General features: G+C 17.2%; 5 protein-coding genes across 5 annotated transcripts, besides 22 other annotated features; 2 read left to right on the forward strand and 3 right to left on the reverse strand. All coding sequences in view use genetic code 6, as the record gives it.

Annotated features, from left to right (window-relative positions):
* Window positions 1-756: 756 nt before the first annotated feature.
* IMG5_168990 (hypothetical protein) lies at window positions 757-4888 on the reverse strand. Its single transcript, XM_004029951.1, has 5 exons — window positions 4614-4888; window positions 3136-4565; window positions 1461-3045; window positions 1221-1417; window positions 757-1166 (listed from the first exon to the last, which is right to left on the reverse strand). The coding sequence occupies exons 1-5, from the start codon at window positions 4848-4850 to the stop codon at window positions 782-784; spliced, it is 3834 nt and encodes a 1277-aa protein (XP_004029999.1). The 5' UTR covers window positions 4851-4888; the 3' UTR covers window positions 757-781.
* Window positions 3047-3114: a microsatellite.
* Window positions 3048-3106: a microsatellite.
* Window positions 3054-3115: a microsatellite.
* Window positions 4889-5012: 124 nt separating the features above from the next.
* Window positions 5013-5048: a microsatellite.
* Window positions 5049-5391: 343 nt separating this feature from the next.
* On the reverse strand, window positions 5392-6355 carry IMG5_169000 (hypothetical protein; the record flags this gene model as incomplete). The annotated part of the gene is made up of 4 exons (XM_004029952.1): window positions 5392-5427; window positions 5804-5989; window positions 6065-6237; window positions 6298-6355. The coding sequence occupies 4 exons, from the start codon at window positions 6353-6355 to the stop codon at window positions 5392-5394; spliced, it is 453 nt and encodes a 150-aa protein (XP_004030000.1).
* Window positions 6354-6395: a microsatellite.
* Window positions 6396-6440: 45 nt separating this feature from the next.
* Window positions 6441-6475: a microsatellite.
* Window positions 6444-6475: a microsatellite.
* Window positions 6476-8512: 2037 nt separating this feature from the next.
* IMG5_169010 (mitochondrial carrier protein, putative) lies at window positions 8513-11466 on the forward strand (the record flags this gene model as incomplete). Its single annotated transcript, XM_004029953.1, has 4 exons — window positions 8513-8907; window positions 8965-9349; window positions 9700-9715; window positions 10787-11466. The coding sequence occupies 4 exons, from the start codon at window positions 8513-8515 to the stop codon at window positions 11464-11466; spliced, it is 1476 nt and encodes a 491-aa protein (XP_004030001.1).
* Window positions 8693-8743: a microsatellite.
* Window positions 9916-9963: a microsatellite.
* A 744-nt stretch (window positions 11467-12210) lies between the features above and the next one.
* Window positions 12211-12247: a microsatellite.
* A 1246-nt stretch (window positions 12248-13493) lies between these two features.
* Window positions 13494-13566: a microsatellite.
* Window positions 13500-13551: a microsatellite.
* A 1115-nt stretch (window positions 13567-14681) lies between the features above and the next one.
* Window positions 14682-14714: a microsatellite.
* A 44-nt stretch (window positions 14715-14758) lies between these two features.
* IMG5_169020 (hypothetical protein) lies at window positions 14759-15734 on the forward strand (the record flags this gene model as incomplete). Its single annotated transcript, XM_004029954.1, has 3 exons — window positions 14759-15293; window positions 15416-15553; window positions 15712-15734. 3 exons carry the CDS (start codon window positions 14759-14761, stop codon window positions 15732-15734), a joined length of 696 nt encoding a protein of 231 aa, XP_004030002.1.
* Window positions 15304-15343: a microsatellite.
* Window positions 15309-15372: a microsatellite.
* A 235-nt stretch (window positions 15735-15969) lies between the features above and the next one.
* Window positions 15970-16031: a microsatellite.
* Window positions 16032-19296: 3265 nt separating this feature from the next.
* Window positions 19297-19363: a microsatellite.
* Window positions 19312-19361: a microsatellite.
* Window positions 19363-20958, reverse strand: IMG5_169030 (hypothetical protein; the record flags this gene model as incomplete). Its single annotated transcript, XM_004029955.1, has 6 exons — window positions 19363-19547; window positions 19592-19775; window positions 19833-19978; window positions 20025-20495; window positions 20561-20724; window positions 20786-20958. The coding sequence occupies 6 exons, from the start codon at window positions 20956-20958 to the stop codon at window positions 19363-19365; spliced, it is 1323 nt and encodes a 440-aa protein (XP_004030003.1).
* An 802-nt stretch (window positions 20959-21760) lies between these two features.
* Window positions 21761-21793: a microsatellite.
* Window positions 21762-21802: a microsatellite.
* A 431-nt stretch (window positions 21803-22233) lies between these two features.
* Window positions 22234-22275: a microsatellite.
* Window positions 22276-24756: 2481 nt separating this feature from the next.
* Window positions 24757-24799: a microsatellite.
* The last annotated feature ends 22 nt before the right edge of the window (window positions 24800-24821 follow it).

Genomic DNA, 24821 nt, shown 5'->3' on the forward strand with positions numbered 1-24821 from the left:
GTTTGGAATTATTTGGAACTGATTTTTCTTTAATTTAGAATATTTTTGATAATAGAACTCGGAATATGTGCAAAGTATATTTTTTGTTTAAAACAAAAAAAATATATAATATTTTAATAAGAACAAATTCAGAAAAGAAGAAAAGGTTAATCCGATTGAAATCGAAATTAGACTAGAAAGGAATAGAAACTAAAGAATGTAAAAAGTGATTAAAAAACTTAAATTAATAAAAGAAAAGTTAAATATAAATACAAATTCTAATTATAATAAGAATATTTAAATTCTTTAAAATGAAAAGAGATTAAGGCTAGAAAGTTTTTCTTATATAGATACTTAAGATATAGTATTTTTTTTATTTATATATATAAAATAATTAATTAATATATTTTTTTTTTTTTTTAGATTGTATTAGAAATTATTGAAAGTAAATTTGGTGAATAAAGTATAATTTGAAAATATTTTGATTTTTAATAAAAAAAAAAAAAAATTTTTTTTTTTTTTTCGATTCTACAAAAAAAAATGGCTTTTTTTAAGAAAAAAATAACATTTAATAATAATTAAAAAAAAAAAAAAAATACGTATTTATCTTTGTGTAATTATAAATATTTTTACTATTTTCTATTTAAATTTATAAGATAAAAATAATAATAAAAAGATAAACAAACAAATGTTATGTTTTTTTGAAACAATATATATATATATATATTTTAATTTTAATTTTTTTTTTTTTTTTCAATTATTTTGATTTAAAAATAAATTTTTATAATCAATTAATTTTAAATCAATTTTTAGTCTGGTCTTTAACTTATCCTATAGGAGATTAATTCTCGTTATTAATATTTGTTGTACTACAACCTTTTTCTTATAAGACTTCCGTGAAAGATTTGAATCCTTTTTAATTATTATTTTAACTATATGTTGCATTCATATTATTAGAAGTATTAAGAATTATATTTTCAAGAATTCCACTATTTAAAATGGGCTATCCATATTATTCATTGTTGTTATTATCTTCACCAGTATCAATACTATTGTTTCCATAACTAAAATCATTTGTATTTGACCTTTCTTTGCTTTTTCCGACACTTCTCATAGGACTTTTAGTTTCAGTATAAACATTTCTATTAATATTAATAAAGCTGGTTGCATTTTAGTTTGTATTATTTCTATTTACAAAAATATATTATATATTTATTTTTATTTAAAAATTAATTTTAAACCTTTTTTATTATCTAGTTTCGTTTTTAAGCCTTTCATTTTCTCTTAAAAGAATTTCTTTCTTTTTTTCAATAATATTAAGGGCTTCTTAAATTTCATTTTTTTAATTTATTAGATAATCTTTTTCTTGATTCCATTTAGCCCTTTCTTTTTCTTATTCAAAAATTAATTAATTTCTTTTTTTTTCAGCCTCTCGATACTAAAAAAAGAGATAAAATTAAATAAAATAAAATAAAAAATACCTTTTCATCCAACAAATTATTTTTATTTTTGAAATTTTCTTTTTCAGAATCAATTTTTTTTTAGAAATCTTATTTTTCACTTTCCCTTTCAGCCCTCAAAACTTCAATAGTAAGTATATATTTTTTTTCATTTTCAATTAATTCATTTAACCTTTTTTCCGCATATACTGCAGCCGAATTTTTCTATCTTTACTCAATCAAACCCTAATCGACACTGTTTTTTAGTTCACTTTCTAATTTTGTAATTTTAAGATTAGCAGTTTATATTTTTTAATTGAAGTTTTCATTTAATTCTTAAATACTATTTTAATATTTACTTTCGATTTATGCAATCATATCAGAAGCACTTTATTCTCTTTCAGCTTTTTCATGTTGTCTTTATTTTTATAAATGACATAAAGTTTATTCAAATTTCTTTTAAGCTTCAATTAAGTCTAGTTTAGACTATTCTTTTTATTATTATAAATAATTAAATTTGCCATCCCAAAGTACTTTTTCTCTTTCGAAATTTGTATGAAGTTCATGTTTTTCGTTGTCTAAGGCTTAATTGATGGCTTTAAGTTTTTCTATTTCTATTAGAAGTGTTTTTTTCTCGTTTTATAGAAGTTCTTTTATTTTATTTAATTAATCCTTCAAGTGTTCATTTTCGAAGATGAATTTTTCTTCGGCCGATTTTATTTTTATTTCTAAAGTTTAAATTTTTTCAATTGATATGGCATTTTCTTTTTCTAATTCAGTAATTTGTTTTTGGGCTTATTATTCATTTTCCTTTGAATTTTTTTTCAATGTAATTATTTTATTTTCTATTATGCTCTTTTCTTCCTATAATTAATGTATTTTTTCGGCTGTTTCTTGTTACAAAGCCACTTTGAAAGCGTTTATTTTTTCATCAAATTTTAATTAACTTTATTCCAATTATTATTCTAATTCTTATACTTTTTTTTAGAAAAAGTCGTTCTTTTAACCTGATAAAGCAATATTTTTTTCAAAGTTTATTTTATTTTATAAAAACTCGTCGGAAACTTCCTAATATTTTTTTCTTAATTCTTCATTTTTCTCCTCTAAAAGGCTTTTTTCTTATGAATATTCTTATTTTAAAACATTAAATTCCTTCTTTTTATTTTCATAATTATTTTCCATATTTTCGTATTTCTAAGTTATACTCAATAATTGATTTTATATTTATTAGAATTACTTTTATATATTTTCATATTTAATCTCTAAGTCTTTTCTTTCAGTATTAAAAGTATTTAATTATTATTCTAATTATTATTAGTATTATATTTAGGTTGTTTTTAATTGTTATTTTGTCTCTTAGAGTTAAATTTCTAGATTTTCTATTGTTTTTTAGTTAAGTTCCATTTCATGATCATATTATCCTTATAAATTTATTAATTCTTTTTCTAATTCTCTTATATCTTCCTATATTTTTTATTTTTTAATATTAAAATAAATATATATTTTGTTAAAAATAAAATTAATTACTCTTTAATTTTCTATTTCTTCTTCATATTATTATTATTCATCTCTAAGTTTTTATTCATATTCTTCAATAAGAGTATTATAATTTTTTTCTCTTTTTTCTCTATAAAAATATAAATAAATATATAAATAAATAAATATATATATATATATATATATATATATATATATATTTATTTTTAATATTTATTACTTTTCCTCAAGAATTCTTTTTTCTAATGTTTCTCTTTCTACTTCGAACATATTTTTTAAATGTTAAAGAATTTCTTCAGATTTGGCTTAGTTTTCCTTTAATTCAATTTAGCTTTTATCTTTAATAGTTTCTATATTATCTTCCAAAACTCTAATTTTATCTAATAATTTTTTTTCACTTTCTTTTTCATTAAACTTAAGTATATCTTCCAATTCAGAATTTCTTTTTTCTTTTTCATCTAGAATACTTCCTAATTGACTTATTTCTTCATTTAAACTAAAAATTTATTACTCGAAATCATGATTCATTTATTTATATTTAATTTCTAAATCTCCGAATTCTTTATTTAAATTTTCAATTTAACTCTAAAGATTCTTTTTTTAATAATTAAATTCATTTTCTAAAGCTTTTATTTATTTAGAATGCTGTTCTTTTAAATTCAAATATTATGAATTTTATACATTACAAGAATTATCCATTTATCCCATTTCGAGTGCATTTAAAGTTGCTTCATGGGATTTTTTCATTTCTGTCATTTGGTTCTTTATTTCTTCAATTTCTGCTTTTAAAAATTCTTTCTATTGTTCCAATAAGGCTTCTTTTTATTTAAAAGCGGATAAATCTTATTTTAATTTGACCTAGATTTTGTTTAATTCTTCATTTAATTATATATTTTATTCTTTTAAATTTTAAACTTCATCTTCATATTATTATTTTAAATCGCCTATGTTTCTAAGTCCAGAATTAGAAAGTTCAGAAATTTATTTTTTCAATAAATGAACTTCGTTTTGTAAATCTTCGTTTGTTTTTTTTAAATAACTCTCCTTTGAATTTAGATTTTCTTATATATCAGAATATTATTATTATAAGTAGTTATTTTTTTCACTTAATTCGTTATTTTATTCTTTTAAAAGATTAATTTTGTTTGTAAATTCTTTCATTGTTTTTTCCTATTTTTGATTATTTTCTTTCATTTTTTATTCATATTCATTAATTTTCGACTACATATTATTTTCAGTTTGATTTTCTTTATGAACTTGATCCTAACACATTTATTCGAAATGTTAAGCTTTATGTTCCAAAAGAGCCTTTTCCTTCAAAAACTAACTTTCTTTTAAAAGAAGTTCTCTTTCCGTCTTTTTTTGAGTTTCTTCAGTTTATTTAAGTGTATTTTTCAATTTGTTTATTTATTAAAGAAGTTCTTGTTTACTTAATTCCATTTATTCTTTGTATTCTTTTTCTATTTAATCTTTCTATTCTTCGATTTATTTCAAAGATTTCTCGTTGAATTGTTTTTAGATTAATATTTGTTCCTTTTCTTTATTTATTTTTTCCATTTCTTTCTAAAATCCTTCTCTTTCTTCGGTTATTTAACTTTTTAATTATTAAATTTCAATTTCATTTTTCTTTGAATTTTCACTACAAAAATTCTATTTATTGTTATTTTTTTAGCAAAAAAAATATATATAAAGTTTTACTTTTTCATTATGAATTTAGGTTTAAAGATTTTAAATGAAATAAGAAGCCCCTTCATTTATCATTTTTTAAAGAAAATCAAGAAAATAAGTATGTCTATTTACTGTATTTGGCCCATGTTCTATCAAAAACTAATAGAAAAATTTTACATCTTTTTCAAATTCGGGAAAGCTTTCATATTAATTCTACCTTAGTTTTTTTCTATAGGTTAGAATTCTCTCTAAATAAACTAAGAGCATATAGTAATGGATTCTTTTTCATTATTATTAATCAAAGCTTATACTCTATATTTAATTTTATTATTTAATTCTTCTATATATTATTATATATTATCTCCTATAGCTTTATTTTTTAAATTTTCCATAGCCAAATTTTTCCCTTATTTATGAAAATACTATAAAAAAATAAGAAAAAAATAAAATAAAAACAAAAATAAATTTAATTTATACTTTAATTTCATCTGTTGTGGTTGGCATTTTATTAAATAAATTATCTCTTAAAAATTTTTCATAAATTTCAAAAGAATTTAAAGTAGCTTTTTAACATTCATCTTTACAAATATAACTCCATGCATTTTCTATATTAGGAACTGCTCCATTATTAATTGCTTGGACATAATTTTCGCATAAACTAGTTAACATTTCTCCATTTAAAAGTTTTCCATTTAACATTTTCGGTTTCATTTTTTGTAATACTTTCTTTCTGAATTAAATTACTTATTCGAAAAATTCAGGCCTTAATTAATCTAAGCTCATTTTATCCAATTTTTATAAATTAGATTCACTTAATAGGGGTCTTACTAATGTTATACATTCCCTATTTTAAAAAAAAGTACATAAAAGTCTTCTTGTTCTATTTTTAGTTTCTATATCATCTGAAAATCCTTTTTGCTCTTATAAAGCTCTTTCTAAATATTAGCTAGGAGTCATCTAATCCCCATCCTAGTCTATTAATTATAATGAAAAATCTCTTATTACCCAAAAGAAATTAGGAAAATATTTAGCATAATCTAATATATTGTTTATTTTTTAAAATATTTTATAAAGTTACCTTCTTAATCTATTTGTTAATTTTCAGTTGATTTAATATGTATGTTTTTTGTTAAATTAGTAACAAACGATAAATTACTTATAGCATTTTCCTATTTTTATTTTTTTTAATATAATAAATTTATTATAAATATATTTTTTACATCAATAGAACTCATTGAATTATAAATAAATGTAGATGACAATAATATTGCTAAAGAAAATATTCTTGTATCATGAGTTATATCTTCTTCTGTAGAACCTATTCCTTCAGAGTCCATTACTAAAATATTTATTGATTCTCCATCTGATGTTTATCCTTTAATAGGTGATCCCCATACCCAAATTCCCTTTAAAAATTTTATTTTAATTATTATTATATATATATATATATATATATTTTATTTAAGATTTTTTATATTTACTTTTGTACAAGGATTTACTGTTGGTCCTACTCCAAATCCACCACTTTTATTCAATAGTAAACGGTTTAAAAGATACGATTTACCAGTTCTGTAGGCTCCTGCTACTGAAATTACTCCTATGGGCTTTGGAATTTATTTTATTATTTAAATTGTTTATTCGTTTATGTTATATTCTTTTTTTTATATATAAATATTAGTCTAAGATTATTGGATTGAACTTTTTTTAATTTTACTTTTTGTTTAAGAGTTGTATTAGATTAAAGGTATTGCTTCTTCTTTAAATAAAGACATTTTTTTGTTTTTTAATTTTTTTTTTATTTTTATTTTTTTTATATAATTATATTTTCTTCTTATCTTTTTAAATTTTAAAAAAAAATTTTTTTTTTGTATTTTTTTTTTTTTTTGTATTTTAATATAGTTTTTTTTAAAAAAAATATTTTAGCTGATTTTTTTTTAACTTATAATAATCTATATCTATTTTTTTTTATATAATTAAATGTATCGTTTGTTGTTTATAAAATAAAAATATTCCGTTAATTTAGAAAAAAAAATAAAAAATATATGTTAATTAATAAAAACAATATTCTTTAGTAAAGGTGAGTATAGAAAAATAAAAATAAAAATAAATTAAGAAAATAATTACAAAAAATAAAAAGATAGTTATCAAAATTTAAATATATAAAAAAAGAATAAAAATTAAATTAAAGTTAAAATAATAATTTTGCAAATTTTTTTTTTCATTAATATAATAACATTTTTAAAATAATATTTAAATAAAGTATTATATGATTCATATTTAAAGAAAAAATAGAAAACTCTTTTTAATATACAAATTATCTATTTTAATAGAAATAATAATAATAAAAGAAATTGCTTATAAATTTTAATTTTTTAATTTTTAAAATTAAATATCTTAAATAATTTAATTTAAATTTGTTATTTATTTTTATATTTCTAAAAAAAAAAAAAACACACTTTTTTAGTGTGTCCCATTTTTTTTTTTTACAAAAATAATTAATATATTTTGAATCTAATTATATTTCTTTTTCCTTATATTTATTAAAAATAAAATAAACAAACAATAAATTGCGGCTAAATAATATTAATAAATTTAATAAAAATAACAATAAAAAAATAATATAAAATAAAAAATGGTATACATATAAAAAAATTTATACGTTTATATTAAAATTTAAAAAAGCAAAAAAGATATTCATTTCCTTAAAATTATAATACCAAAAACCAAAAAAATAAAAAAAGAAAATTCGGAGATGACATTACATAAACACTTAATATAGAATAAATGTAAAACTTTAAATAAAAGGTTTAATCTATTGAGGTTAATATTTTAATTTTTTTTAAATATAAACAATATTTATTAAATTCAGAAGTCAAAAAATTCAAATAAAGAAGTTCTTGCTTCCATAAAATAATAAAATATTATTTCTAATTAATAAATAAGTATATAACTATAGAATTAAAATTAGTTCATATTAACTAAATGCTTATATGACAAGTTGAGTATTTTTGATGTTTAAAAAATAAATGATTAATTCCAATGCTCACATTATTCAGAAAGAATATATAATTTTTTGAAAGATTAATAAGTAAAGAAACATATAAAATATATATTTTAAAAAATATTATAAGAATAATTTCATTTAACAGAATTTAGTTTTATAAGAAAAAAGATGCTTACAATATACTAAAATAGGAATAAAATAATAAACAACTTACTAAATGTATGTAAAAAAGTTTAATTGAAGGAATAAACATATTTTTTAACTGTACATATATTCGATTTTTTCATATATTTTTGCTTTAATGATGATTAAGTTAATTATTAAAAAGCTGTAGTAGCATGCTTGAATATAGGTATTAAATTTGAATAAATTTTTGATTTCTAAATTGTTGATTTATTGAAGTTCTTTTAATATGAATTTTAAATTTAGGAAATAATTTAAATTGAAATTGATATTTGTTAAACCCTTTAGTTCAATTTTTCTTTTCCAACTTCTCTTATGTTTTTTTCTAGATATATTTAAATTTTGGATTTTGATAAATATTAAGAATGTTAGGTTTTATTTTATTTTAATTATTTTATTTTCTTAAAAAAAATAAAAAATAAAATAAAAAAATTAATTAGGGTTTATTTATTTTAAATATTATGCATTTTGATTACTCTTGGAGTTCAATTTTTATTTAGCCAAGTTTGTTAGCTTGCTGTAGTTGTTTTATTGCCTCCAATATGGATAACAAAATGTGGAATAGTTAAGTTGGAAAAGTTAAATATATGGATATATTACATAAATATGAAGAAATGGAAGAATTAATATAATAAGTTAGTTGCTTTCATAAAAATATTGTTCTTAAGTAAGATTTCGCTTACGACTAAATTAAGCTAAAATTTTGTGAATATATTTATTTTGATTTTTCTTAATTACTTAAATGATAATATAATTTTAATTTTTTTTTTAAATTATTAAAATATTTTTTTTTTCAAAAAGTCTTTATGCTTTGTAATTTTATGTTTTTTTAGCTTTAATATATATATATTTTCATTTATTTTTTAAAAATTAATTTTTTCTTATATTATTTTTATTTTTGGAAACAAAATTTAAATAAATGGAAAAAACAAAAATTATAAGAAAATCAAAATATTATAAAAAAAAATAAAAAGTTCACGAAATAGTTCATGAAAATAAAGATTTTTTTTGCCCTATATGTCTTGATTTTATATGCGGAAGTGTTTCAATTAAATGCGGGCATACTTTTTGTGAATAGTGTTATATAGAATATGAATTATTATTCGATTAGTGCTTGATTTGTAAATAAAACTTAAGGTAATTTTTTTATATTCCTTTTGAATTAAAATAAGCTTTTTTCAAAACATAATAAAGAAATTAAGAATACAGATAATGTTTTTTACTTGACAATATAATTTTGGAATATATCGAAAAGCATTAAAAAGATGCATTAGAAATATATTAAAATAGAAAATATGAATATTTAAAATGGAAACAAAATAGGAAAGTAAATAAATTCGAAATTGGTTAAAAAATAGACGTTAGAGATGAATGGAATCATATTTGGTGTTCTGCTATTATATCGAAAATTAAAAAAAATTAAAATTAAGATTTACCATCTAATATTATTGTATATTATCTTCATAACAGTGTACAAGAAAATATTCCTGTGGATTCTAAAAGATTAGCACCATAGGGATTTTATACAGATAGAAAAGATATTCCTCATTATGATAATTATAAAATTAAAAATTCAATTGTAATTTAACTTGAGAGTTAAGCTTTTAAATAATAAAAAAAATATTATATTACTTATTGAGAAATTAATAATTTTAACAAAAAAATATGGAATTTTTTTTTTTATATTTTAATTATGTATAAAAATTTATAAATATATAATATTTAAATTTTTGTTTTTTATGAAAAACTAATAATATAAATAAATTTATATATATTATTTGTTTTTATATTTGTATTTATATTATTTTATTTTTTAAATAGAAAATATATCTATCTTTTATATTTAATAATTATTTTAAAATATCAATTTTTTTTTTTAATTTAAGAAACAAATAAAAAAACTTATTATGTTTAATTTTTATTTAAAAGATCGTTAAAGAATTATGTATTTTTATCTATTTTATATAAATAAAATAATATTTTTAAAAGGAAAATTAAATAATATATATAAAAATTAAATATTTTAAAAATAAAATTGTTTAAATTTTATTTAACGCAAATATATAAAAAATAAATATTGTTTATATTGACTATTAATTCAAAACAAAATATATATTATGATATATTTAACATGTTAATTACATATTTATTTTATAAATATTATTTTTAATTTTAATAATATATTCTTTATTTAAATTATAAAATAAATTTGTTAAAATTTCAAAATTTTAAATCCATATTTAATTTATTAATAATAATATATATTATATAATAAATAAAAAATATTTAATATTATTTTTCTATTTACATAAACAATTTTATAATTTTTCTATTTTTTTTTAATAATAGAATAATTTTAAAAGTATTTTATTCTTTAATTTATATATTATTTTTACAAAATAAATAAAAAAATTCTTGTATTTACTTTCTATATATAAGTTTCGTCATGATTTATTAAATATTATATAAATATATCGTAATATTATATATATTAATAATGATTAATTATTAAAATTCATTATATAAATATTGTCTATTTCTAAATAATTCAAATATTTAGAAAAATATTATCAAAAAAAATAAATATTTTTTGATTAGTTTTTTTTTTTTTTTCAAAATAAATTGCAAAATCATATTACAAACATATAAATTAAAAATATTTACAACTTAAAAAAATAATAATAATAAAAAAAAATGACCTCAACTTAATTAAAAAAAGATAAGCTAGTTTATTTAGATCAATAATCTTTTATTTATTAATAAAGAAATTATATCGCAGGATATTTTGGAGGTAAATATAAAAAAATTCTTAAAAATAAAACAATTAAAATACAAAGGATTCGTTTAAGCTTTAATAGGATAACCTTTTGACACAATAAAAGTTCGTCTCTAAAGTTCATTAATAAAAGTATCTCCTATAGAATGCTTAAAAAATTTAATTTAAAATGAAGGTCCTTTAGCATTATACAAAGGTAAAACTTAAAAAGTAAGTATATATTAAATATATAAAATATAGGTATTGGTTCTCCTTTAATATGTTTGAGTGGTGTAGTTGCAATTTAATTTGGGGTTTTTTCACATGTTGTGAATCTTTTTAAATAAAAATAAAATCTATAAAATCTTCCTATATACCAAATGGCGATTTCAGGAGGAATTTGTGGTTTAGTATCTTGTAGTGTATTAGCCCCTATGGAGCACATAAGAATTAGATTGTAAGTAATAAAGGAAGGAAAAAGTACAAGCGCAATAAATGCTTTTAAACATATATATATGTAATATGGATTAAAAGGAATTTATAAAGGATTATTTATAACTATTTTAAGAGAAACTCCTGCCATGTTTATTTATTTTGGAGTTTATAATTGGATGATAAGATACTTTTAAGCAAAATATGAAAAATCAAGTATTGTGTATTAATTAGCTCCTTTGTTTTCAGGTGCATTAGCAGGAATTGGATATTGGTCTATTATATATCCTGTTGATACTGTTAAATCTAAAATTTAAACTGATAGTTTTATTGGAGGTAAATATAAAGGAAGTTTAGATTGCTTTTAAAAAACTATAAAAACATAAGGAATTAAATAACTTTTTAGAGGATTTGGTGTTACTAATTTAAGAGCTGTGCCTGTAAATGCAGGAAGTTTCTTTGTATATGAAAGCGTTAAAATATAAATTGAAAAATAGATAAGATTATGAAAATAAAAGTAAGAAATTTATTAAAATAAAATTAAATTAAAAAAAAACTATTTTTAAAAATAAATATATATATATATGTATATATATATAAAAATATAAAAAAAAAAATATAAATATATAATATTTATATGTATATAATATTATTTTTATATTTATTTTATTTATTAATAATCAATAATATATATTTAAAATAATAAGAAATAATTATAATTTTTATTTAATATAGAAAAATATTTTAGTAATATTAAATTATTTATAAGCAAAATTAAATCATTTAATTTATATTTATAACCTTTTTCAACAAAGAATATATATACACTAATAATATAGATATATAAATTAATTTTTAATAATTTATATATATTTATATCTTTATTTCTTTATTTCTTTCTTTCATTCTTAAAAGTAGAAACAAATCTTTTATTTAAATATATAAATTTCTAAAAAATTATTAAAATGTCAAATAAATATTAAATACAATTATTAAAATAATATATCTATTTTTTTATAACTTTCATAATTAAACAATTTATTTAGTTATATATATTTTATAGTTTATACATGTTAAATATTAAAAAGAATAGCAATAAAAATAAATTCAAAAAGTTCATCATCTTAACAAAATAAGAATATTCTGATACTACTAATAAATAATAAAACTATGTCAATAAACAAAAAAACAAGAACTTATATAATTGAAAAAAAATAATCATAAGAAAATAAAGATAAAATATTTATAACAAAAATAATAATAATAATTATAATAATAATAATAATAATACGAATATTTAATCAATGAATCAAAAAGAAACATAGATAAATAAATAAATAAAATTTAGAAAATACTTGTAATAGTGAATATGATTTGAGATTCATAAATTAGATGTGAATAAAGTATTATTATAAAATAATAACTAATTATAAATTAAGAAAGAAAAAAATAAAAAGATATTTCTAAAAATATCTAAAATACGAAAATAATTTATAAAATAGTGAAAAAAATGAAAAAATATAAAAATTTTAATAAATTTTTACAAAAATAATTAATCTAATTAACTATAATTTAAATTTTCAACTTTAGCTTTAATATGAAGATAATAATGAAAATTGATTTTTTTTATACATATATATATATAAAATAAATATTTTAAAAAAGCAAAAAGTAAATAAATATAACAATATAACAACCTTATAATAATTTTTAATTATTATTAAAAAAAATTAATAATTAATTTTTTGAATTTGTTTTTTTTATAATTATTTAAAAAAAAAATATATTCTATTTATAATTTTTGATTTAAAAAAATTTAGAGATATATGTAATTTATAAATAATACATGTTAATTCACTTTTTAATAAAATATTTATTAAAGCTATATTATATATTAAAAAAAGAAATAACAAAGATAAATAAAAATAGACTATTTATTAAAAAATCAAATAAAAAGTAAAAATGAGAAAATCAATATTAATATTAGTTATTTTAATTTTTTACATACATGCTACACTCGTACAGTAGAATAAAACATAATTTATAATCACTTCAAAAAGGAAAATCATTTCAAATATTTGACTAAGTTTACTTCAGATATTGGAATTACAACCTATAAAATAAGAGCCAAGTTTAATTAACCATTAGATTATTAAGCATAAGATGATGAAACAATTGCTTTAAGTATCAGCATTGTTCAAGATACTAATTGGGGAGAATTAGAAAGCGCAATCTCTTGTAAAGAAAAACGTTAACTTTCTAGTTATCATGAAACTCTAGAAATACCTATCAATGGAAATAATTGGAGCAAATATATTGTTGGAACTATATTAGAAAGAGAATAAAGGTTTTATTATATTTTATATATAAATTTATTTTTTAAAAAATAAAGCCATATTTGGTATTATAATATGTAAGATTGTGATGAAATTATATTAAAAAAAGATCCAAGAGGATTAAGAGTTTTAGTAAAATAAAATAATTATAGATATATGAATTTAAAAAAAAATATATTAATAAATTTACAATATATTTAAAATATATATAAAAATAATTATTTAATATATAAATATATATATAAATAATATAAATAAAATTAATTATATATACATTAGTTTGAAATAGTAATGTTAAATGAAGGAATGAATCATCTTTCATATGAAGAATTTGGACTTTAATACATTCATTTGGGTATAATGTTAATAACTTTATTATTTTTAGTTGTAAATTTAAAATATTTATTCGCAAAACAAGATAAAGACTTAGGCTTTGATTGGGCTCTATTTTATTTAAGTTTATCTGTTTTTTTCTAATTCTTAAGTTCTTTTTTAGAATATATTCATCTTTATATTTTAAAATAAGATGGTGAAGGGATTGTTGTACTTTAAATATTTTCTGCTTTTTCTTAAGTAATTACTTAATTTGCAATGGCAATATTGTTACTTTTGTTAGCTTGGGGATGGACTATAAGTTATTAAGTTGGAGATGATTTAGATGTTTATGTTATTATTGGAGTATTTTACTTTTTTAATATATTTTTTTTTAAATAATTTATTTTATTTTTTTAGGTAATGTTTGGAATTTTGAATATTATTTTCGTAGGATTATCAAAATTAACAGATGGAATGAGTTATAAAAATCATTAATATGATGGATATATTGGATATATTATTTCTGGTTTTAAACTTATTATGCTAATTATTTTCATTAATGGACTTAAGAGTACTAAATAAACTGCTAAATTAAGAGCAATATAATTTTTGGATAAAATTTCAATTTAAGGAATTGTTTATTTTTTATTTTTCCCACTTTTATTCTATACTTCTTATTTGGTTTTACCTTAATTGTAGAATTAATTTGTAGTTTTTTGCGAAAATTTGTTTTAGTTTTAATAGAGTGTTAGCCTTTTTATTTTGATTGGTAATAAAAGTGGAATTTATAATTAAATTTGCTTTAGAAGAAAATTATAAATTAATAATAATGAAAAATTTGAATGACTTTATAATTTTTAATTTATATATATAATATTATTATCATATGATTTTCTATTTAATTAAATATTGTTAGTAATTATAAAATTCATATTTTTTTATTCTTAATTTATTATTTTTAATAATTAAAAAATTATAAATCACAATTACTTTTATTTTAAAAAAAAAATTAAAAATTTAAAAATTTTTTAAAAAGTTAAAATATAATAAAATTGATAAAAAAAAATATATGTATAAAAAAAGTAATAAAATAAAAAAAGTAATAATTTTTTAAAAAATTTAAAATAATACTGAAAAATTAAAAATATATATGCATTCGGAATATCCAATATAGCAAAAATTTAACCAAAAATAATGTACAAATAATTATGATAAATAATTACATATATAGACTAATTTAAATCCTTCTTCTTAATTTGCACTAAAAAGTACAGATTAAATATACAATTAGCATAGCCAACAAAAATAATCTTAAAACACATACTAAGAACAATAATTAGATACCAAAACACCATAAAACTAAACACAAAAACATATCTAAAATAAAACTAAAAAAAATAATAATAATATAATAAATGAGAACATAAACTTAAACATTACCAACAAATTTAAAGAAAATAAATAATAATAGCATTATTTTATTTATTCAGTTCCTTAATTAATATAACCAGCACCTCTTGATTGCATTATACAAGAAGATGAAGAATTAGGAGGATTATATTTAGGAAATTTAGATGCAGCATTAGATACTGATATTTTGAAAAAACATAAAATAAGGGCTGTGTTGACTACTTCAATTGAAACTGGATTCAGATATGCGGAGGAAGCAATACATTTTCATGAATGTAAAAATAAATATATATATATATATATATATATTATTATATATTTATATTCATATTTTTATTTATTTATTTATTTATTTAAATCAATATAATTTAATTTTTAATTATATTATTTAAATTAGCTTTACCAGCACATGATAAAGTAGGATATGATATTACATTGCACTTTGAAAACGGAATAGAGTTTATTGATAGACATAGGAAATATACAAATGTTTTAGTTCATTGTTTTGCTGGAGTATCGAGAAGCGCTTCAATATGTATTGCTTATTTAATGAAAACAAAAAAATGGAATTTGGAAAAAGCGCTTTGGCATTTGAAAAAATCTAGAAGAATTGTAAATCCTAATGTTGGGTTTATTAAAAAATTATGTGCTTTTGAATAATATTTAATTTAGTAATCAAGTAATTATAATTAGAATTAGAATTCTGTTGCGATTGATAATTCTAATGAAAGTGCCTTATTTTCTCCTTTATAGGTTTGGTAAGATAATAATGGTTTTAATTAATAATAGTCCATTTAATAAATTGAAATTGTCCAGCCTAGTCCTTAAAATGAATAAACTTATTAGTAATTGGCTGTTGCTTAATAATAATAGTAATAATTTCAATTATAATAATATAATGTCGGATATGATAATTAATAGTTATAATAATAATAAAAATAGATTTTAAATTAATAATAATAAATCTATTAATAGTAATAAGTTTAATAATACTAATAAATATAATAATAATAGTTAGCACTTAAATAAACTCAATTTTTATAAAAATAAGATAATAAAGTAAATGATTTGTAAAACATGAATAAATAATAACAATAATAATAATCTAAATTTGGAATATAGATACTTGCAAATGACAATGATTATTTATAATTTTAAAGATAATAAAGAGGATAATAAATAGTTAATAATGAATAAAATAAATAATAAAATGGATACTATTAATAATAATATATTAATTAGAAATTTTAAAATCCTTAATAATATCCAAAACAATCGAATAATATTATATGAGATATGTTTTTAAAATATAAAAATAAATTTTTGCATCTCTTTTTTATAATAATATATTAAAAAAATTATTTATTATTTTTATTTTATTTAATAATAAAATTATATTTTTTAAAAAAATAAATAAAATGAAATCTTTATCAAGTGAAAAGAAATTAAAACTAAATGATTGGAAAATAAATACAATTAGAAATATTTTTATAAAAAAGCAATAAACCATATAAAATATAGATTAAATTTAAAAAAAAACAATTAAATAAAGATTTTAAAGAGCCCAAACATAAATAGATTGCTTTAATTTTAATATAAATAAACCCTAATCTAAAGATGATTAATAATTCAAATATTTTTTATAAAATAATAAATTATATACAGATAATTTACAAATAATAGATAACTTAAAAAATATTCCTTAAAATGTTTTAATTATAATATTATTAATATATTTTTATTTTTTAACAAAAAAAGATTAAACTTTCCTTAAAATCAACAAATATATCTAATTAAAAAGCTATGAATTAACAAGAAGAAAATTAATAATAAATAATTAGTGAATAAACAATGATTTTTTTATTTAGTTTTATTAACTAATTGGATTAGAATATTTATTAAGAAAGTAAAAAAAGTTTTTCATTTTAATTAGTAAACTAAACATTGTAAATTTTTAATGAATATCTTCCTTCTCTTATTAGATAAACTTAAAGTTTTAATATTAATTTGAGCATTTTAATAGAAGTTTTTTATAATTTTATTGTTTATCTTCTTGATTAAATATAAACTAAAATAAAATATAAACTTAAAAATTTAATTAATATAACTCATAAGGAAAAAAAATAAGAAGTTGAAGAATTATAAAACACTGTTACATTATTAAAAGTATGAAAATAAAAATATATTAAAAATGTATCATTTGTTTTTTTATAAAAAAAAGGATGAAATAATTAACCTTAAAAAATAAAATAGAGATTATAAAATTTAATAAGAGTAAGAAAAATATGTATTGAAAGAAAAAATCAACTCATTAAATTAGAATATTGAAGAAATGAAAATTAATTTAAAAGAATGTTATAATTTAGATAATCCTCCTTAATAACTGGAAAACGTATTCATATATATATTTTAAACAATCAAATATTTTACAAAAAGTTAGCTAAAGCTACCGATAATTTAAGAAATCTAATATAGAAAGAAGAAAATAAAAGTTATAAAGTATAAATTAAGGCGTAATAATAAATTATTTAGGTTTCTAATACTATACTTGATATTGCAAAAAAAGAAATAATGTAGTCAGAATTTTATTGTTAAAAACATAATTTTTATTAATGTCATGATATGAATATTTTAAAGTAAAATATAAAATATTAATTTTTTCTAAAAAATTTTATTTAGAATTCTAGGTGAACACCCATTTAATATTTGTCTTTCCTATTTGTATTATTATGGAGATTTAAAAGGTAATTTATAAAAAAAAAACAAAAACAAAAATTTAAAAAAATAGAATTAGAAATATATAACTGTAAAAGTATATTAATAAAATTTTGGAATGAATTTTGTCAAAGTTCTAATAATTTAAATAGTTGTGAATTCTTAATTTAATTTTTATTAAAAGAATTATAACAAAACTTTTTTAATGTAAGTTAATAATTAGTTAATATTATTGAATATTTAAAAAATAATATGTAAAGTTAACCTTTAGCTAATTTTTTTGTAGTTATATTCGGTTTATTTAACTATGAAATGCCTGATTTACAAATTCTAAGGGTTATAAAAAGTATTTATAAATTTCTTTTGTAAACATAGCCTTAAAACTATAGTTTGAATTAAACATTATAATAGGATTAAAATAAATAAGAAAGAAGTTTTTAATTAGAAAAAAACTCCTTTATTTAAATAAATATTCTAGAAATTAAAATTGAAGAGGTAATAGATTTTTTATTCATATAAAATATTTTGGAAAGAGAAAGATTTATCAACCTACTTATAGATAAAATAAAGGAATAATCAGTTTATTTGAAATAATCAGTAAGTTTGTATTTATAAAAAATAGTCTAAATAATATAATTAAATAAAATGAATAGCCTGAATTAATAAATAGAAGAATATATGGCTAATAATAATATAGGAAGAAATGGTAATTTTATCAACAATCTCAGTTTAGAAAACTTATAAGTTTTTTGTCAAAAAATAAATATTAATAATCCTTTGTTTATTCTAAATTAATTTTTAAGATTGGAAAGAGAAGAAGAAGCTTTATTAAAAAATGGTATTATTTAATAAAAAAACTTCTAAGAATTATTCAGAAAAAGCATTAATTAATTAATAAAAATGCAAAGAATGAACGAGGATATTTTTTCGAACAAAAAGTATAAAAATTTAGAAGATAATGAGTTTAATTTAAAAAACAATATGATTGAAACAAATTTAGATAATGCTTTATGTTTAAATGATTAATAATAATAATTTTAGAATAAAATCTAAAAAAAATCTAAATCTATGCTAAAATCGTAAATTTTGAATACACCTTCTTCTAAAAAGATAAGTAATAAAAATTTAGTATTAGGAAAAAGTAACCTTTTAGCAAAATAATAAAAAAAATCGCAATAATAATCTAATTAAAATATATAAAGCTTTGCTTTAATAGAAAATTAAAATGGGTCTGGAACTTAATAATAAAATATAAATTAAAATAGCTTTTCTAATAATAATTTAAATAATATTCAATTTGCGAATAACGAGAGTAATTATTTTAATAGTAATTCAGATATTAAGAACTTTAATTAAATTTTAATTTTAAAAATACCTAATCTAAACTTAATATTAGTAGAGATCTTTTAGATGAGATTCCTGAAAAATTTTATGAGAATAAAATTCCGTTTTAAGACGTTTGTAGTCCGATTGATTAAAAAAGATCTAATTAAAAAAATTCAAGTGATTTTAAAGGATTTAAATTAAAAAAAAGTTGATTTTAAATTTCTTTATATAAATTAATTTTTATTATTTTGTTTTTTTTTTTTAATAATTTTATATTTTTTATTTAATTTTTTTTTTTATTTTTCATTATTATTTTAAGAAAAACAGATCTAATAAATGTCTTGTTGCAGAATTTAAATTAGTTCCTGTATAATTGATATCATGTGTTCTCCCTTTATTATTTTAGAAAAGGTTTCTTACTTATTTTGCTAATACTTTTCCTAACTCTACACCCCATTAATCAAAACTATTTATATCCCATAAAAATCCTTTTTTTATTGATTTTATTACAATAAATAATATAAAAAAATACCTTCAACTGCTGTTCTATGTTCGTATAAAGCTAATAATTATCCACAAGTATAAGGATTTAATTCTGTAAATAATAAAGATAGTGAAGGCTTATCTCCTGGGAACAATTTATGACCTAAAAGTTCTTCGTGCACTTTTTCATCTTTTAATTCATCTAATATCTTTCCACAAGCTAATGCATCAGGCTTTTATATTATTTGAAAAAAAAAAACTTAAATATTTACAAAAAAAAAAAAAAATACTTAAGAAAAGAAATTGCTCATAAGTTCTTCATGATTACTTACTGATTCACCTTAAAGTTAAATAGGATTCTAAGATTTGCAAAAGCCAATAAATTCACAAGGAATAGTTCTACCTTAATGTAATAATTAATAAAAACTATGTTGTCCTAAAAATTAATTATTGCTTTTTAAATGAAAAAAATAAAAAATAACCATTTGTTCCAGGTTCTCCAAAATTAACTACAGTGGTTTAATAATCTAAATTTTCTCCTTTCAAATTCACTCTTTTTCCATTTGATTCCATATCCAATTATTATACATGGGGAACAAATTTACACAAAGCCTAACAATAAGGTAAAATAGCTCTCGAATTAAAATCTTTAATCGTAGTATTATAAAATCCTACCATTCCAAGAAGTAAAGATAAATTTCCTTTTACATTTTTTACTTAAGAAAAATTCTCATCAATATTATGAGCTCCTTTTAAAAAACTTTCCATATAATCAAAACCGAAAACAAATGATAAAGGTAGCATTCCAATTGCACTCCATACTGAATATCTACCTCCTACCCAATCCCAAAATCCGAAAACTTTATCAGAACCTATTCCGAATTTAAATGTGTCAGTAAGATTTGTAGATGCAGCACACATATGATGATTTACAAGATTTTTTATTTCTTCTTCTGTTTATAAACTTTTACCTTTATTTTTATTTGATCATTTTTATTTATAGTTATATTAAAAAAACCTAATTTTATGTGATGTTCAACTAACCAATTTCTACATGTTCTGGCATTTAACATTGTTTCTGCAGTAGTGAATGTTTTTGAGTTTATAACGAACATTGTTTCCTCAGGATTTAAATCTTCTATTGCTCTTGCAAAATCTATAGGATCAACATTTGCTAGGAATCTATTTTATTCAATAATAAATTAACTTTATTTTTGTTTGTTTGAAAAAAAACAAAATAAACCTAAGTTTTCTTCCATTTGATCTTTTTTAAGCTTCTGGATGAGAACGAAGGGCTTCATAAACAAATTCAATTGAAAGATAAGAACCACCTATTCCTATAATAACTAGATTTTTTATAGATTTTCCTGTTAATCCTTTTAACACACTTGATCTAAGCTCCTCTGTAAATTTCATTATGTTATTAAGTACTTAATGGACATCTTCGACTAACGTTTTTACCTTCAAATTATATATTTTAACCTTATTAGGCTCCTAAAGCAGTATGGAGAACTGCTTCTTTTTTCTGTACAGTTTATTTTTTCCTTTATTTTGTTTTTCGTTTTTTGTTTATTTTTTAATTATTTTACTACCATTGAACATTTTTTATATACTTTAGTAGATTCCTGAATCTAGAGCTAATTATTAAAATAAATCTAATTACTTAAATGTCTATTTTTTCATGTGTTAAATCAAGTATTATGTTATTATATTCAAATACTAATTGCTTTTTATTTGTTTGTTTATTTATTAATTTATATTTTTATTTTTTACCTCATTTCTATTATTGTCTTAAAGAAGTTACCTCAAATGTGTCTTTGAAAGAATTTTTCGTTCATATTCTTCTAAAGCTTTCCAAAGTTATTTTCTTGATTTTTTTTACATTTGGCTAATTTATTATCTAAAATATTTGTAAGACTAAAAAGCTAAAAACATTTTTTATTTATTTTCTATTTGAAATATTTGTTAATATGAAAAAAAAAAAAATTATTTTGGAATTTTTTTTTTTATTTATAAAAATAAAATCTTATATTTGTAAATATGATATACTTTTTTATTCAAAGTATTAATTATATTTATTTTTATTTAAAATGTATATTAATAAGTTAACATAAGCTTAATTTTTATTTTTAATAAATTAATATAATATAAACAAATAACATTTTTTAAAAATTCTTATTTTTATATTTCTAAAATATTATAAATAAATATGTAATAATATAATATATATATTTTATAATAATAATATTTTTATTATAATTGTTATAAAAACAAATTATATTTAAATTTTCTAACATTTTTATTTATTTATTATTATAACTTTATATAAAAGTTATTAGCTTTATTTTTTTATAATTTGATAATTAAATAAAATAAGGATTTAAATGTTAATGATTTTTTATAAAAAATAAAGTTTTATATCTTTTTTTTATAATATATTATAATATTTTTTAATAATATAGAAAATCAATTTTTAAAGACAATTTTTTTTAAAAAAACAAAATGATTAAATTATTATTATGTTAATGTTAATGTTAGAAATAATGGCATCATTAAATAAATAATAGCGTTTATATGTTTTTTTTTTAAAAAGTTTTTTTATTTTTAAGCTATAAAAAATGATATTAACTTTTTTAAAAAATATTAGAAAAACTAAAATATATTTTTTTATATATTTAAAATATAGATTATTAAATAAAAAAATGAATAATTAAAATAAATTATAAAAATAAAACATTTAAAGCAATTTAAATATAAGAAATAATTCAACTCCTCTATTACATTAAAATGTTAATTTATAAAATACCTTTGAAAATATTCCAGATTAAACAATTGAAACAATTAATGCCATTTAACTATTAAGGCAAAAATATCCTTCAATAAAATCATCATATAAAGTATTTTATTTTAAAAAATATTATAAAATTAACCATAAAAATATTAATTTCTTGAAAAAAGATTAATAGAAATAAATATTCTGCTTCTTAAGCTTGTTTAAGTATTTATAATGGCTAATATGAGAATAATTTTAATAGATAAGATACAAATGTGATTCTAAAATTAAATGCAAATAAAGTTATTTCTAATATATATTAATAATAATAATAATAGCCTCTAGAAGTAAATAAAATATATTTTGAATAAACAAAAAAACATAAAGAAGAGAAACTTCTAAAAACATAATCTTTTCTAAAACTTCCAAACATAAATTAATTACCCAAAAATATCATTAAAAATCATAGAATTCATAATTTGCTTTATAATTCAGAAAGAATATAATAAGATTTAAATAAATAACCTTCGTCTTCTTATCGACAAAATACATTATATAATATAAGTAAATCAGGGCTTTAGTTTAATAAAAATAAAGTCAAATAAAAATTGTAAGGTTAAATAAACCAAGTCAATTATTATCAAAATAAAGACTCTTATCTTATAAAAATGCCTTCACTTTCTTAAATATAAGTAAAATATTACATATATATTAAATATTTTAATAAATAAAAAAGGTTTATTCTCTTGATTTTTTTGATGAATGCAATGTAAATGATGAAAATCCTTTAAAAATGTTAGAAAAAGGACCAGTTTTAGGTTATTCTAAATGGATTGATTTAAGTGGAAAAATTTAATGGAAACAATGTCAAATTATTAATTATGATTCATAAAAGTAAAAGTTTCTTATTTAATGGTAAATGAGTAAAAATACCAAATATGTAAAAAAAACTTTAGTTAATGAAAACTATTATATAAATATTTAAGGTTAGTAAAATAAATTTATTATATGAGTTTGAAAGTTAAGAATAAGGAAATTTAAGATATCAAAAAGCTTTACAAAAGAGAAATTAATATATTAATTTTTTATAAATGTAAAAATCAGCAGATGAAAATTAAAGTACTATTATTAATTTTCATAAAAGTTCAATGCTTGCTATAATATAAAGGTTAATATAATTAATTTTTATAAAATTAAATAATGTTTAATAGTATTTTTATTTATGATAATCAATACTTTTTTGAAATATATGAAGAGACTTTAATAAACGATATTTTGAAATGGTTTAAATATGAAGTTATTAAATTTGTTTATTAAATTAGTTAAGTTTAAAGCTTATATTAGTATTATTAAAAATACTATATTTAAGGAATCACTGATAAGTATAAAAATTTTAAGTTATATTTGTATGAAATTAAAGAATATAGTAATATACTTAATAATTAATAAGAATTATAGTAAAGTTAATAAAATGAATTAGATTAAAAAATATTTTATACAGAATTAAATTAATAAATAAATTCTAATAATATTAATAATTTAGAATAAGATAAAAAATAAATAAATAAAATTATTATTTGTAAAAGTATTTATGTTTAAAATGATTCTTATGTAGAATACATAAAAAGCTTTTTTAAAAAAGATATGATATTATCTTAAAATTAAAAATACTAAATTGTAAAAATTGTTTTACCTAAGGTATTTTTAGTCTTTTTTTTATAAAATATGTTTTAATTTATTTATATAAAAAAAGATAACTCATTTTATTAAAGAATTATGCGATTTTAAAATTTTTAAAGATTTAAAAAAGTTAGATTGTACAAATTATAAATAAGATACTTTACAAAGCATTTAAAGTATTTTTTTTTATTTTTTATTTTTTTTCAGTAATTAAAATATAACTTATTTATTAATAAATAAAAATAAGATTTAAAAGAATAATTTTAAAAATAAATTCAAATCATATCAAGATTATTTGATAAAATAATAGTAAATAATACTTTTTTATAATTCAAAATTTATTTAAATAAAAGGCTGCCTTGCATGAAATGGATAAAGATCATTTTAAATAATTATATATTTAGAATTTAAATGTTAGACAGAATGAAAATATATATAAAAAAATAAAATAAAGATGTGTAATAATGTATAATTTAAAATATAAATGAATAAATCTTATTATTATTATTTTAAATAAAAAATTTAAAGTTCGAGTCTTTTAATTTATAGCTTTATTTAAATATGTTTAAATTAATCTTTGAAATAAGTGTATTGTTTTTTTTAATAATATTATGAAATTTTGCCTTTAGAAAGAATGGATGAAGCTCTTTTGTAAAAAATATATCCCTAATTTGGATTAAAAAGATAATAAATATAATAATAAAATAACAATTAATATAAAAATATATAAAATATGATTTATTTATAAAATGACAATGAAATAAAATAAAATTAAGTTAAAATAAATTAATTAAGATAAAATTATTTTTTTACAGAAATTAAATAT

Source organism: Ichthyophthirius multifiliis (genome assembly GCF_000220395.1).
Source record: "Ichthyophthirius multifiliis unplaced genomic scaffold scaff_1120509251250, whole genome shotgun sequence".
Lineage (NCBI taxonomy): Eukaryota > Ciliophora > Oligohymenophorea > Hymenostomatida > Ichthyophthirius > Ichthyophthirius multifiliis.